Source organism: Passer montanus, unplaced genomic scaffold (assembly GCF_014805655.1).
Source record: "Passer montanus isolate IOZ18808 unplaced genomic scaffold, ASM1480565v1 scaffold43, whole genome shotgun sequence".
Classification (NCBI taxonomy): domain Eukaryota; kingdom Metazoa; phylum Chordata; class Aves; order Passeriformes; family Passeridae; genus Passer; species Passer montanus.
Genome location: NW_024369151.1, coordinates 3,343,760 through 3,359,977, shown reverse-complemented (window position 1 = coordinate 3,359,977; position 16,218 = coordinate 3,343,760). Strand labels below are relative to the sequence as shown.

The 16,218-nt window shown below is 44.8% G+C and overlaps 1 protein-coding gene across 2 annotated transcripts in view; it reads right to left on the bottom strand.

Moving 5' to 3' along the window:
• Positions 1 to 16,218, bottom strand: part of PAPPA (pappalysin 1) — a 175,030-nt gene that overhangs the window by 38,873 nt on the left and 119,939 nt on the right. For both annotated transcript variants that reach the window (XM_039720237.1, XM_039720239.1), the window contains exons 11-13: positions 13,257 to 13,370; positions 12,719 to 12,854; positions 8,933 to 9,146 (exon numbers count right to left, since the gene is read on the bottom strand). In XM_039720237.1, coding sequence (XP_039576171.1) covers positions 8,933 to 9,146; positions 12,719 to 12,854; positions 13,257 to 13,370 — 464 coding nt within the window. The remainder of the gene's footprint in view (positions 1 to 8,932; positions 9,147 to 12,718; positions 12,855 to 13,256; positions 13,371 to 16,218) is intronic.

The following is a 16,218-nucleotide window of genomic DNA, read 5'->3' as shown; positions in this document are numbered from 1 at the left end:
TTCAACTGCACTATGGTCTCCCTACTCCTGTATTAATGTCCATTTTTCCATCCATCCATCCATCCACCCATCCATCCCTCCCTCCCTCCCCCCCTCCCTCCCGTGATAACACTCCCTCCAAGAGCAGTCCTCATGACCCATCCAATTTTAAATCTGCTGAATCCATGAGTGCTGATATTGGCAGTGATAAGTGGGCACATGTGAGGAGGGGTTTCTGTGATAGACACTCTTATCTTTGAGAAGCTCGATTGAAATCATCACATTCATTTTATTCCACTTCACAAGGAACACCAAACATCAACTGTGTAGCTGTGTTGATAAGCCCTTATCAAACTCAGCAGCATGCTGTCATTTCAGATCTCTCCAGTTGCTCTCCTGCCATCCATAAAATCTTTCTCCCATGGAAACTGTCTGTTCTCCCTCTGGAAAATTATTGTAACATTTAGCACAACTTGCAAAAAGAGATTTTTGTTTATTTTTTATATACACTGAGATGTCTGATTAACACAAAATCTTCCACCATCTCTGATGATCTGAGTCAAACATTATAGCACATCTTCAAATGTGAATATGGGCTAGTTCCTCAATGAAAAGCAATGAAAATGTTGAGGGTCTTAAAGAATGAGGGGAGATTTAGACTAGAGAGAGGGAAGAAATATTTTTACAATGAGGCTGGTAAAACGCTGACACAGGTTTCCCAGAGATGCTCCATCCCTGGAAAAATTCATGGCCAGGATGGACAGGGCTCTGAGCAATCACATCTAAAGATGTCTCTCTTTACTGCAGATGACCTTTAAAGGTCCCTTCAACACAAACCATTCCATAATTCTATGTGCAAAATGTTTCTGGAATAAAGATGAAATTTCTGGGATAAGGACACCTACAAGGTGATATTTCTGTGATGAAATTAAAAATTAATTTAATTTTAATACAGTTAAATTTGTTCTGAGGAGGGAAAACGTTAACTTATTTCACTATCTGCTTATTTAGGGAAGAACCTGAAAGGGAAAATTATAGAAAGAAGGGAAAGCAATACATCAATATACATATTTTGAAATAGATTACAAGCAGTTATTCCTGTCTACAGAAAAAAAGGGTTAACAGCCACTAAAGCCCTGTTCAGCTTAGTAAGCCCTGACTTAGCATGTGCATGGTGTTTTGCTGTGTTCAAAGCACCGTGCAGACATTATCTAATTAATTTTTGTGACACCCCTGCGAGACACCTGGGCTGGTATTGTTATCCCCATGTTACTGATAGAGAAGCACATCTGCACATGTCTCTACTGTGCTCTAGATCAGATTAAATGACTGTATTTATGTACCTGCACAACTCTGTCCCTCACTAGTGCTATATGGGAAGTGCCCACTGCTTGTAATTTAAGGTTGATTGTTCAGTGTTGGCCTTTCCCTGGAGTATGATGAGCCATAAACAATTCCTACATTCAGAAGTATTTTATTTCCTCATGGTGCACAAAGCATCACTGCTGACAGAGCTGAGGAAGGAGAATTCCACCTCTGTGTTGGCCAACTCCATACCCTTGTATGCAACAAACCCCTGGCTATCAGCACAGCTGTGATGTTCATCACATCTGCAGGTTGGATGATCTCTGCCAGAGCTGGCCTATCCAGGGTGATCCTGCTTTTAGGAGGATCCCCACCCACTAACCAAGGATTTCACAGATTTCCAGTCACTGCATCTCACAGCCTGGCATACAGATTTAAACTGCCATGGGTTTAACCCTGTAAGGATCAACAAGGCTGTGGTTGGAGCAGCAGCAGATCAAGTGAGCAGCACATCCTTGTGCCCAGGTGGCCCAGGTGGTGTTTCTCACCAGAGAAACAAGGTGAGGAGAACAGCCAGGTGCTAGTTCCTGGCAAATGCCCAACACTAATCAGCTGGGGGTGTGAACACAGGCTTTACACACCATGAGCCTCACACCCTGTGGGTCCCCAAGCAGAGCAGGACCTTACCAACCCCTTCCTAACCCTACCAACCTCATGGTCCTGTTGTTTGAGTAAGACCTCAGCTGACATCAGCGATAACATCTGATGCTGGATGTTGAGTGAGAGTGTAAATGGTGGAATGATGCTTTGTGGAACCCTCCCTCTTACACATCCCAGTTAGACTGGCCCATGAGGGCCAACTCTCACTTTGCTGCCTTCCATTTCTCAGATGGTGAGGCAGCAGCATGAGTGTCTCCTGTGCCAGGGCTGCAGTGCTGAGGAAGTTGACTCACTGGGGAAAAAAAAGAGCAGTATTGCCAAGCCACTCTCAGAAACACAGACTGCAAACCTCGACTGCCCATTGCAAAACTGCCTCAAAATCTGAAAGCCTTCTTCAAAGTTGGAAAAATAAATTAAAAAAAAAGCAGACTTCTTTAATCTAATACTTATGTGAATTAGTGGAGCACTGAATTCAGATTTGAATGGCTTCAGAGGGAAGGATGAGCCCAAGAAAACCCTTGTAATTTGCACAGAGGGAAATCTGAAGCAACGTCACCACAGCCAGTGGCATCGCTTTTCATTTCCATCAATGTAAAGGAGAAAAATAATCTGGTTTCTGGAGTTCAGATCAGGACACCAGATGAGCAAGCCTGGGCTTAGAAGTCCTACAGAACTGAAACGCCACAGACAAAGGCATTAAGAAACACTTATTGTGATGTTCTTCTTTCTGTTTACAAGTCCCCTTGTGGTCTTCTGAAATGGCCAGGGAACATTTTTAGCCATCCCCTCCAGGCTCCAGATTATGCCTTGGTTAGCAGATCATCTGGGCAGCTCTCTCTGTCTGTAACTCTATATGAATGACTTCAGTGACAAACAATACAACCATTCACTTTTTGTAAAAAAACAACCACTGCCACCAAATGTTTCTAATTTAAATATTTCTGGTTCTCTAGCTACTGGTTCCAATTTGGTATCAGCTACTGTCAGCCATAAATCCCAATGAATTTTGAAGTCATGATCCTGAATTGAGCTCTGCAAATGCAGAATTAGGAAGGAGAAATTAATATCTCCAAGTAGGACGTTTAGACAAAGAACCCATCACATCCATTTGTGGATTACAGAAGCTCTTGCATGGGTACTGCCATTTAGCAGTGGTCAGTCATCACATGTTCCAGAAAATGTGCATTCCTCAGGAAAGAAACAATATAATGGCATCTGAGAATGAAATCACTTCAGCTTTAACTCATGTTGACTCCTGGCATAGGACAGTTTATCCCATTTTCTTGCAGTCAAAATCACATGACTTCATCAAAACTGCCAATTTCAAATCGTCCCTGCTCTATTCTAACTCCCAAAAATCCTTACCAGAGTACAAAATAGTCTGGAGCAAAGCTACACAAAGGACCCAAGGACCACTCTAACGATTTACTTGAACAAGTGTTGGTGCCTGGAACATTCCCTGACAAGTGTTTATTTCACTAGGTTCCCTTCAGGATCCACTTGTTCCTCTTCTTTCCCTGGCAGTGTACAATTCCTAAAACAACATCTTCACACTGAGGTGAGTGCAAAGAGTAGTGGATTTCTTGCACACATTTTCCATTGCATGTTCAAAACAGATCAAGGAAGGATGTTTCAATGATGTAAAAAGCCCTGGACTGAGTTAGCTTCACATGTAGGCTGAAGTTCTGAGCCAGTTGTTACTTGATTCAAATCCATTCTGCCCATCCCAAATCTAAATGAGCTCAGTCATTAGGCTCTAAATCTGTATTTCTCTGTGCCAATATTGGCCCCAATTCAGCAAGGCACTTAAATATGTGCTTAACTTCAAAAGCACAGTTAAGTCCCACTGATAGATTTGACTACAGGGGGATGTAAGCAAATAGCTCAGGGCTTTGCTAAATTGGAGCTTTAGTGACACAATCCTAGAAACATTTGTATTTTAACATGTTTATAGAAAATTATAACAATTAAGTGGAGTTCTTCCTTCCTCACATAAAAACAATTCAGGACTTCCTCTTTCAAAAAGCTTACAGCAGCCAAACTTTCTTTTCCTAACCTCAAGGTCAAGCGCTTTTCCAAGAACTCATCTTAACATGGTGCCTTAATTATTTGTTTCCTCTGTGATGGTTCTGGACACATATCGAAGCTCAGGTGAGCTTAAAAGCTCATGGTGGGTACTTTTTAGGAGAAGGGCTACAACATAATCTCTTGGACAGAGCAAAAAACTCCCTTTTCCACATTCTGGGCCAGCCTGGGCTGCAGATCTGAAGTGCAATTTGGTTTTGTCCTATGCCACTATCCACACAACTCACATACATGTTGCCTTCTGAGGGTTTTTCTAACATATTTATCCTTATAATGGGTTTGTGTTCTCCTCTCTAGAGGTTACTCTAAAGGCAAGAGCAGGCTCTTTCTCTCTACATATATGTAGAGGCTGCTAGCCATATTTCTTGTCATAGAAATTTTAAAAGAAATAGAACTGAAAATGTGACAATGTCTTCTTCAGTCTTCAGCTAAAGCACATTGTCTCCTTGTATTACTACAAAATCTTGAATATCTACCCAAATCCATGGGTCTGGATGGGGACTGGTGAACCTGTGCTAACTGGAAGAAGGATCAAGCTCTTTCTTAAAAAGGTGTTTGCCTTCAAACTTCATCCATTACAGCAAAAACGTGAGTGGTGTCACCCATGGTCCCTTCAGCTATGTCCCCTCAGTACTGCTGGGTTTGACTCTGACAGCGATCCCAGCAAACCCCTATTTCAAACTGAAAGGGTCAAATTGAAGCTAAACCCAGAGGTTTACAGAAAACCTTTTCTCCAGCCCAAGGTAAGCCCAAGAGAGATGAGCCAGCACGTCCCCCTCACTGTCCCCATCACTGGCAGGGCAAGTTCTCCTTGGGGACGGGCTCTGCCTCCAGGCTGCCTGCATCCTGCAGTGTGAGCTGCTCCTGCCAGGGGGGTCCATATTGAACTGATAAAGCTCTCAAAGCCCCATCACTCTGCCAGCTTGGAAGTGGGACTGTGTCCCTGGGCGTCAGCAGCCCCACAGGTCTCCCTGCCAGAGTCTGTCCAGGCAAACAAAGAAAATGCATTGCCTTCCACTTTAATAAAAGCCAAATGATGCCGTTTGCCAATTACCAAAACGGGGCGAAGGTTAAAAACCCATTGAATTATAACACATGTCACGGACCAAAGCTTCTATGATTAACAGTTCTGTGAGAAATTCATTAATTTCACCCGAAGCAAGCTGACAGAGATTGTGCTTAATGACAGAATGCAGGGCAGGGGAAAGGCGGCCGAACGGAGAAAGAGAAAGCTGCATTAATTCACAACAAAAAGAGACGAGGAAACCCTTTTTTCCCCCCTTATGAAAAGGGAAAAAAAAAAAAAAAATAACCAGAGTTGTAAAGAGCGGTTGCATTTGCTCTGCTGCTGAAGATTTATCTTCATCATTTCTTGTTGGGGAAGCTGACAGCAGGCGAGAACAAGACAAAGAGAAGAGCTGGAGTGGGCTAAGAGTCCCTGGGGCTTGTTTGGGGCAGCAAAGGGTGCAGCTCAAAGGGAACCTCTCCACAGAGGCCAGAGCAGGTGATGATGTGGTGGTGAGGGGTGGGTCTTGGTCTACAGTGTCAAACACCCTGATATGCACACTTAGAGAGGGAGGAAAACCCAAGATCTCCCCTGCAGAAGCAATTTTGAAGCTGTAGCAGTGATGCTGTGCCAAGGTTTAGCCAGAGAAAGCAAAGGAAAATCTTTTTGCTACACTCATTAGAAAGCATGAGGTGGTGACAATGTGAGGCAAGAAGACTGGAGAGCAGTGGGGAGCCAGGGGGGACCTGTCTTCCCTATGAACACAGAGTTAATGGTGGATTGGGATGATGGAAACTCCTGAAATGCACAGCTCTGACAGCTGGACTGGGTGAATTGGGCTTTCCTGTCTGCAGTTTGCAGGAGAGGAACAGTGGCACCAGAAGGGGTGGTGGAAGAGACAGGTCTGGGGACCATGGCAGGGAAGTGCCACCAAGGAAAAGCAGCACTTCCCAGGAACTGCCTTCCCAGGGATGGGTGACCCACAGCTGACATTGCCTACCCAGTGAAAAAGACAAAAACCTGATTTTCGAGGAACTGCTGTCAAAGGAAGCCACAGCACATCAAGCCTTCTTGCTGCTCGAGTGACTGGTGGGTGGGAAATTACACCTCTGCTTCTGCACACCCAATTTCACTGTCCACTGCGTGAGGCTACACAGGAAACAGTAAAAGTATAATAATTCGAGCTATAAAGCACAAGAGAAGAACTAACCAGGCCATTATATCTGGTCTAAGGATGCAATGTGGAAATAAAGAGTCTCATTTTTACAGCACATCTCCAGCAGTGAGGTAAACTTCTGCTGAAAACAAAAAAAAGAGCCTGTAGTCACTGGCAGCAGAAAAAAACAACTGGAAGAATAAATTTGGAAAGGACAGAGTAGGAATTTTCAAACTATAAATGTCTTCAGGAGTATGGAATGTATTTTCAAAACAACTAAAAATGACTGAGGACAACTACCTATAAAGTCCAATTGGACTTTTAGATTTAAGCCCATTTTTCTCTAAAATACTAACTATAATACATATTTTAAGAAAGAAGAGTAAGTGCATGTTTTATTTTCAGTCATTAAGTTGTCACTAGCCCTTGGGAGGGATCTATTCACCCTCAAAATAAAAACTGTGTTAACTTTTAAAGGACAATATATTTCTTTTCTCTCACAATTTTAAAATCTGCACACTTGCCTAGAAATATCTGTATCTGGCTATAAATCCTCTCCAAGCAAAATAATTCTCCTTGAAATAGAGAAATAATACCTCTTATAGAGAGAAGCCAAAAAGCAGGCAAAAATGAAAGGGGTAAAACTGATGATCACACATAGGAAGACAAGTTCCTTTAAAAATTCATTAAACACCTTAAAAATCATATTAGGCAAATGCAACCAGTGGGGAAAGGGAGAAGGGAAAGATGGGCAGTGTGGAACTGGCACCTCAAGGGAATCTGATGGGCAGACTGTGAGCAGGGAAGGCAGAAGAGCCACATCCAGCCTCTGAGCTGGTTAAGAAATCATTTTAAAAATCTATCTTTCTCTATTCTTCCTGGATTGGGTAAAATAACCAAGGAAAAAGACAGCAGGTGACAGCAAAGGTGTCACCTATTTCCTGGCTGCAAAGCTTAATGCGCAACGTTTTCTACATTTTGGGTACCTGAATTGCTTTGAGTTTTTTGTACAGGAGAAAACAGACCTGGCCACCCCAAATGATCCCAGCACAAGGCAAACTGGGACTGACTCTCCACTGAAGCACTGTCATCAGTGGAAACAATTCCACTGATTTCAATTGCCTTTGGACCAGGGCTTTACTTTGGAGAGTTTCTAGTTCCCTGTCAGACATGGGGAATGTATGATCAATCCAGTGCTGGAACCTCCAAGACCTAAAACATTACTTTGAAAGAGTGAGGCTCAGATGGGGGTTTGGGAGAGCAGGGGGCTGAGAGGGTTCAGTGCATCCCCAAAAAAAAATGATACCAAAAAATCAAGAAGAAACATAAGAGGCAAAAGGCGGGTGATTCCTCCTCAAGGGATTTCTAAAGGTTGGGCTGCTGGGCTGCAGAGGCTCACTGAAGCTTTGCCTAAGGGGGATGAATTTTTTATTAAGGAAATAACTTTCCAAACACAGAGCACTTCTAGTTCAATAAGTGAACAAATGGTTCAATTCCTACTGAAAACTTGAGAGGGCAGTGGAATGTGGCCCTGTGTCTCAGTCCTCCTGAGCTCCCTGTTGCTTCTCACCCTCTCCTTCCAGTGGGGTTTTCTTGCCCTTTTTCTGTCCTGCTTTGGCGCTGGGATTTGGCCACACTTCCACCACCAGACTTCTCATCTGAAACTTGATCCTGCTGTCTTTGGGCCTCTGAATTTATACAACCTATTGCACACAACGATCAGACGCTTTGAATCTAGGTCAGAACACACTGACTGGATTGATTTAGCTATAGATATACTCCTTTTTTAAATTTTATTTTCCCTTCCCTCTCCCCCTTCTCACTCTCCCGCCTTTCCTGGAATAAAAGCAGGTCCTCAAAACAAGCCAGAACATTATCAAAAAACCTGACAGCTTGCTTAGGAGGCTGAGCAGAGGTTTGCTGGGATATGCAACTAGTTTTACTATTGCTGCCGCTATGGTATGACAACTGCTCACAACTTTGAACTCACAAAGGAAGGAAAAAAAAATATTCTTTCAGGGGTTTTGCTAAATTCTCTCCTCTTCTTTTCACTGCCTCGCTGAAAGGATCCATGAAGCTGCTGCACCAGAGGCCATGAAAGGTCACAATCTCTGTGGGATGCTGTAAAGCAGAGACTGAGAGGGGTTGGTGGTGATCTATTGATGTGTCTGTAATAACAACAAGAATAAAACGGTAGCCATAAACCTTTCATCCTGGGGGGTCCCACAGAGCTTTTCAGAATGGGGGTCGGATCCAGAGAGGTGCTGAGGGCCTCACCCAGCCATAAAAGCACAGCAGATGCTGATGGCCAGGGCTGAGCACCTGGCAGGATCCAGCCCCTCCAGGGCACAGGCGTCACTCTGTGCACTCTGTGTCCTCGTGGTCCCTTCCCTGGGAGGTCCCTGGCACTCTGGCAGCACAACGGGGCTCAGACTGAAATGCTGTGTGAGTGGCCAACACCACACCGAGCTGGGGAATGTGTGCAGAGCGAACTGGCCCCAGTTCCAGGCTTGGCATAAAGGAGGGAGGAGAAAGGAAGAGGAAATAATTCACTAACAGCATCCCATGCGGGTTAAATGTCCCATCCATCCTGATCAATGAGAACACTGCCGGTTTTTTACCCGTGACACAAAGGGGTCAGCAGGGTTCAGCTGCTGTGCCCCTCCTGCCTCCTCCCCAGCCCCAGCAGGCGCTGGGGGTGGTGGGTGTGAGGCAGAGGGAAGCAGGGCTGACAAGCTCACCTCTGCTCCGCAGGGCTGTAGGTCTGTCCTTGCTGGCAGCTGCTGATGGTGATGGGGTCGAAGTTGTGGAAGGAACGCAGGGCCACCCCAGAGATGGCCACAAACTGGGAGCTGAAGCTAATGAGGACAGCCTGGGTGTGATAAAAAGGGTGACTGAGGTCATGGATGACGGGGATAATCAGGGGATTGTTCCTGCAGCTCAGGACGTGGACACCTGCCAGAGGAGAGACAAGATCAGAGGAAGGGTCAGGCTTAACACAATTGCTTCCCGAAGCCGTGGCCACTTCAGAGGCATTTCACCCAGAGGAATGGCCCTATAGAGCTGAAAAGTTATGGTAAGCTGCCTGGAGGGGCTTCCCAAATGGCTGCAGAGAGCTTAGCAGAGAAGCAGATCCCTCCAGACAGCTGAAGAAAGGCTGCCATTCTCTCCGCGAGCGCGGCAGGCCCTCGGAGCCGCTCCTTTAGACCACAGCTACGTTTCTATTGTGCTCTGGTAAATCAGGAGCAGCCAGCACGGGGGAAGCAGAGTCACACCATTGTAAAACGGGTCCTGGAGGACACTTGGAGTCTTTATATGCAGGATCAAACGGTGCCGGCAGGCTGGGGGGCTTTGTGCACCAGGGCCGAGGCAGCAGCAGCTTGTTTGGAGCTGTGCATGTCATTAGCACTCAGTGTAAAACTTCTTTTTGCATGAGTTTTCCACTACCTTTGCCCAGGTTTGATTTTTTAATTCAATAGTTTTGAGCCTAAGGGTATCTTGCTCTTTGCAACAAAAGGCAGATTTGGTCCTGGAGATAAAAATGAGGGTGATGGAGCCACTGAGGATTTTACAGGTGATGTCTCTCGAGAAGAAAATAATTGTGTTCTGGGGAAGTAAAAGTATCTCAAGGTTGCAGTGCACAGAAACACCAGAGAGGTGGCAAGGAGACTCCTGAGTCCCTTTTGTCCAGTGGATAAGGCACTCAGTGACAGCTGGGGAGAAATTCCCACTTTCAGGTAGAAGCAACCTGAATTCAAATGGGCCAAACCCTTCTCAGGGGGAAGGCAGAGGACGGACAGCTGTCGGCTGCCCTCAAAATTCATTAATTGAGATTCATGGCCTGCTGGCTGCCTGCAAGGCTCTGCCTCCACAGCTCCATGGCATCACTCCGAGGATCAGCTTGGCTCCAGATCCATTTGCTTCACTGGAGCTCCCCCAGCAATGGCTTTGGCCCAGACCCCTTGGCTACCCTGATACACTTACAAATTTGAAAATAAAATAAATTCTATTTGCATGTTTAACTGGCTCAGGGATTTCTGTTATTATTTTTTTTCCCCCAGTTCATATTTCTTGACTCAAAAGGAAAGGAATAAAAAGGCTTTCATTTTTCTCCTTAGAAAGTGATTTTCTGTGAATTAAGACACGCTCTTTAAACATCTATCTCCCACCCTCTACTTAAAAAAATCTTCCTGTAATAAAAAAAAAAAAAAAATAAATATATATATATATATAAAAAGCAAGTCTCTTTTTGTTTTGGTCTTCATCTGACCCTGAAATAACCTCCCTGTCTACTTGCCTCCCAGAAGTCTTTTGATATCAGCTCCTTGTGGAACGGTGCACGTTTCTCACTTACAAACAGGTGCAGTTAATACTCAAAATCCCGGGTTCCCAAATTCCTTGGAAGTTTCTGCATTCTCTGATGGAAAGCCAAGACCTTATGGTATGAGGCTGTTTATTCACTTCTATTTCATTCCTTGCACTCAGGTGGTGTCCGCAACAGAGCAGAACCTCAGAGCTGGGCTGCACTGCTGGTTATTTCTGACCAGGAAAACGGTGGCTGGACAGGTGAAGGTTTTTTAATTCCCCTGAAATACCCATAAAGATGGTACAGGTGCCCATGGGGGCAATCAGAGCTGTCTCAGGATCACCCCTGTTTCTGTGGCTCTGTACCCATCAGTTCAGCAGCTGAACCCTGGTGTCTCTGATGGCTTTGAACCAACAGCATGGAACTGTTTGGCATCCCAACCTCTCAATTTTCTACCAGCACTTAGAAGAAGCTTCACATTATTTTCTAGGAGTCCACTTGCTCTGATCGAGGCAGAAAACTGCATGTCTGGATAGGCTATTCTTTGCTCATGGCAGTGTCTTTAGCACACTGGGGGACTGATTGAGATTTAAATTATTGCTACTTCCTTTTGGATGTACTTTCAGTTTGCTATGAACTTCTGCTTAAGGCTCATTGAGTGTCTCAGTCCGTCCTGCCCCCAGTGCATGCCAACATTTGCATCTCAGCTGCAGTTTCCAGCTTGCCATGGTGATAATTCAAACACATGAAACACAATATCCAGGAAAAGGACTTCACGTCCCTGTCAGAAGTCAGACAGAACAGCAGTGGGGAGCTCTGCCTGAGTGAGAGCTGCTGGGTAGCCCACCTACACCTCTCCTCTGCTCCAGGCAGCCTCTTCTGAAAGGTCAAAGGGGCTTTTCCATGATGAAAGCAGCATTTCAGCTGGGAGGACATCCAGACATCAGGCTGAGCCATGCCAAACTCATGTTGCAACTTCATTGAAGATTTCAAAACCTAACCGTCCGTTTCCTCTTTGCTCCTCTTTCTTGTTCTCTTTCCCTCCCAGCCTGCCTGTCTGTCCCTATAAAATGTCACATTAAGTACTGCTGGCATGCTCGTGGCTCCATCATTTATTTCTCAGAGGGATAGAGCTATGTGCCACTGTTTTGCAAAAGGAGGGTAAGATTAATTCAAGGGCTCTGGCAAACTGGGAGCCATCCTGACTCAACCTGCACAACTTGCTACAAATTTCAGTTTGTTCTTGGACAACCGACACCATACGTATTTCCTTTGTTCTCCTCCACACCCCACCTAATTCTGTATTATCCTGGATGCTCATCCAACACGTGTCACTCTGTGTCTCTTCTTCTCATCACTACTAAGTTCATTTGAGTTTCAGCTTGTAAAAATTGAAATACTATAGTAAAACAGAAAGCTGGGGGATGGGAGTTATGTTTCCTTAAAAACTGCTCTCAAGGTGACCTGGCCAGCTTTCTCCTCAGTGAAAAAAAAAAAGGCAGAGAACATCTGGAAAGGGATTATGCAAGTCCTACCCTGACACAGATTTGGGAGCTAGAGAGAGCTCCTGGGTTCTGCAGCTTAAATGCAGCCTGGGTCAATTCACCAGGCACAACGTCCCCAGCTTAGGGGCCTGTGCCAAGGGTAGAGACAAAACCTGTCTGTGCCAGCACTTCAGCACAAGAGCAGGTCCTGCCTCTGTCAGGCACATCTGCTTGAGGCCATGCCAGGAGTCTGGCAAGGCCCTGGAGCTGGACCTTCACCCCCTGAAATATTTCACCTGGGGAATTCTGGTCATTAAGTGGCTCTGGAGACCTCCTTGCAAGCAGGACTGGAGATCACCCAGCACTCCCTGTGAAACAGAAGCCTTTGTGCAGCAGCTGGTGCAGGTGCCTCACTCCCTGCTCCCAGGGGTTCACCTGTAGCACCATCAGTGTCTCTCCAGGGCACTGCTGGGTGGGAAGCATTGAGATAGTGCTGAATTTAGTGACTGAAGAGGAGCTAATCACCTCTGAATGGATAGTGAACAGCTATGGAGTAATGTCTGTATAAAATAACACATAATTTTCAACAAACTGTAGTGAGACTCAGGGCTTGGAGCATTGAGCAAGCACCTTTTTTTGTCTAATTCTGAAAAAAACTGAGCAGTAGTACTGGTGAATGGGGGCATCACCACACTAAGCAAGCAGTAAAGAGGGAGTTTAACACAACACAGTCTTACCAAGGTCGTGGCTTTGCTCTTTGGTGTCAAACAGCTGCACACCAATGGTCTCTTGCTTCTGGTCCAGGTAGTAGGTCCCATCTGTGACCAAGTGAACAAGGACTGCTGCAGCCACCATAGGCTGGGAAAAATAAGCCTGGGAAAACACAAACCCCACAAAGCCTGAGGTGCAGAACTGTGGTGGGCTTTAAAAAATCCCCAGGAGTCAGTCCAGGACTTTTAAAAGAAGAATTCCCATCCCAGGTCACACAGAAATCTTCTCTTCCAGTCTCTCCTACACAAACTAGATAAACTCAAGTCAAACAGCCCTGAAGCTGAACCCTCTCAGAAATTCAATAGCCTTGTCACACACAAGGGGACTTCACTACTCACTCTCTAGACAGTGCTCAAAGACATTGTTTTGCTCTTTTGCTCTAAACATACTTCAGAAAGGAGCAGCTTGGCCTTGGGAAGGCTGACCCACGATATTTTGCCTGCTGGAGAATCTTTGTAGAGGCAGTCAAAGAGGAAACTTCTGAATGGTGTGTGCACTTCCTACCTTCAGCCAGAAAATGGTCTGTGCCATGTGGGAGTACTGGAAGTTGGCCGTGCAGGGATACCAGGCATACTGGGACACTCCATCGTTCAAGTCGATCACCTTGGTACGGCACATCTGCAGCAGGAAAAAAAGAAACACCAAAACTGATCTAGAGGACAGCAAGGAAGGGTTCTGACTGCTTGAAGTGGGGAAACAAAGTACAGATGCACTCCTAGGATAAAGTAATGCACAATAACTGTGCTTCTAAATATCATGACATTATTCAAAATTAAGTTTCTAGGTCTTCTACCCCAGGAAGAAAAACTGAAACATGAACAGGAGCTAAAGACTCACAGCAGCAGGGTGGCAGCCAACAACCTCCTCTGAATTTGGTACCAGGTTTTGACAGCATTTAGAACAACTTTGCTCCCACCCAAATGGACCAGGATCACTTCTGAACACTCCAGCTCCCAGCACAGACACTGTGGAGCTGCCTCCACAGTGCTCCAGCACTACCCTATTTAAATCTGATATTACTGTAACCCCAGAGGAGCCACACATGGCCCTGTAAACTTAGAACCAGGTGTAGCCAGGGAAGTCCTGCTGCTGGAACCCAATTTAAGCAAATTTGTTTCTTCTTTCCCCAACCAGTTCTGCAAGTGGAATCACCTTCTTCCTACACCTTTCCATGGCAGGCAGCAGTGAAATTGAAGGTAAACTGCTCTTTTCAATAAAGTACATGATTCCCAAGTCCTGTTATGATGAAAAGCTAAAAAAAAGCCAGAATCTAAACACCAGAGTGCCACCAGTATGTCAGATGTGAAAATGAAGCTGCAAGAAATGGTCAGAATTACCCTGAAAACACACTGCTCAGTGAAGCTGCTTCAAAAAAGAAGCATGAACCACCGCAGCCTTCACCTCCACAGCAAACAGAAAAAAGGGAATGTCCACCATGGAAAAATTTACTATGCATTAGAAGGATGCTTATAGCTGAGGCTCCTGGAGCATCTGAAAGGTACCTGTTGGATTCACAAGCTTTGATGAGCTCACTGACTGTCATTGCCATAGGAATAGATGGAATTCCTTGTGCTGATGTGCTGTCAGTAAAGCTGTTCCCATCAGCAATTTCATTATTAAACCAAAAAGAGAACCCTGAAGTGAAACAAGAAAATTAGCAGCCATCCAAAATCCTATGCCCATTCGATAATTCTGCATAGAAATGCCCTCTTGGTCCTGGTACTGCAAAGAGAGCCTGGGATGCCTGGGAATGAGAAACCAGATTGGCTAAAAGTGAGGTAATCCCCTTTAAAATCTGAGTCCCTCAAGATCCAGCACAGAGGAATCTTACAGGCAAAACATAAATCAGCTTTAATGGGCTGGAAGAAGATTTTTAGTTTATTTATTTTTTGAAACAACTGGGACCAAGCTTCATTGAGGCTAGCCAGTGGATAGTGTTACATTTTACAGCAGAGCAAGGCTTTACATAAACTATCTTTGGCATTTGAAATCCAGGCCAGCAATTCGACATGTACCGTTTCGCAACTCTCCCTTCTTGCGTTTTCAGCAGCCTGTCTCTTGTTGGGAGCATGGTTTTTATTTTAATACTTCTCCAGCTAGGGAATTTATCTCACCCACATCTGCAATATATATGGTCAGAGAGCTCTTTGACATGAACAAAGGTCTCATTAGTTTTATATGATTTTGTTCTTATTCTTACTTCTCCTCCTGCTCTGTTGGTCCAAAAAGGTGGCTGAAAGAAACACAAGCACTGACTTTTGGTACTTTTTAAGTGCCACTTAATGGATGAGTGAAAACTTGTATTAAGAAATCACCCAGACCTTCACCAAAAGTTTGATTCTAACCCAAAATAAACCCCTGCTGAGGTGGGCTGGAAATCTCTGATAACTTTTAAATGCCTCGTTTGATTTGTGCGTGTGTGTGAACCCTAGCACTCTCTGCTTCTGCTGGAGAATATTAGCAAAAATCTGAGCATTGCATAAAGAGCCTGTGTTCAGGCCACGTGGGCTGCCAGACTGGCCTGGTTTGAGCAGGTTAGATAAGCTTCCCCCTGCTGAGGCTGATCCATCGCTACCCAGACAAGTGTTTCAAAGTGGTCCTGGGGTAAAAGGCTCTTTTTGAACAGTCTAATTGAGAAGAGTGGGAAAAGTCTAAGAGAGATGAATGGCTACAAGAGCCTCTTCTCCACTTGCTGCTGGCCAGTAAACTTAGCTAATGGCAAAAAAAAAAACAAAAACAAAAACAAAAAAACCACAAAAAAACAAAACAACAAACCAAAACCAAAGTTCTTTAAGTTTCTCTGGAAACAATTGGGCTAGATAAACAGCTCCTGCAACCTATAGACTACACCATCTCACCAGGCTCCAACACATGCGGTAAATCCATCCCTGTTTCAATTCTGCACATGCACTAAATGTCACATCACACCTGCCAAGCCTGAGAATCACCTGCTGGAGGAGTCTTTCACACCTCTGCTTTTAAGGCATCCTCAGACTGTGGCAGCAGCCCAAAGACCCCTATTAATTAATTAATTGTTGGATTCAATGATCTTAGAGATCTTTTCTAAGCTAAATGATTATGTGATTACTGCAGTACCAACACTTCTAGAAGCACAAGTTCCAATGGCCTGGAAAACAGAATATCATCTCTTGTCATTGCTATTCATAGGAATTCACACTTATGAGAAACAGACTATATCCTAACGTCCTCGAGTTTGCTACAGTGATGCAAAGCAGCAGCTAAGGCACCTGACAGCTGCAGATGTGTTCATCGATAGCCTTCTCATTTCAGGGTGTTACCAAACACTGAAGTATTTGCTTTGAAGAAAGACAGCATCACACACTGCTCCAAACTTCACTCACTGGGGCTTATCCAGACTCTCAGACCCACACAGCAAGTGGGATATCCACAGGAGCTTAGTATGTGCTCCAAAGTATGCAGTGACTATTTGTGTCTAGTTACTGGA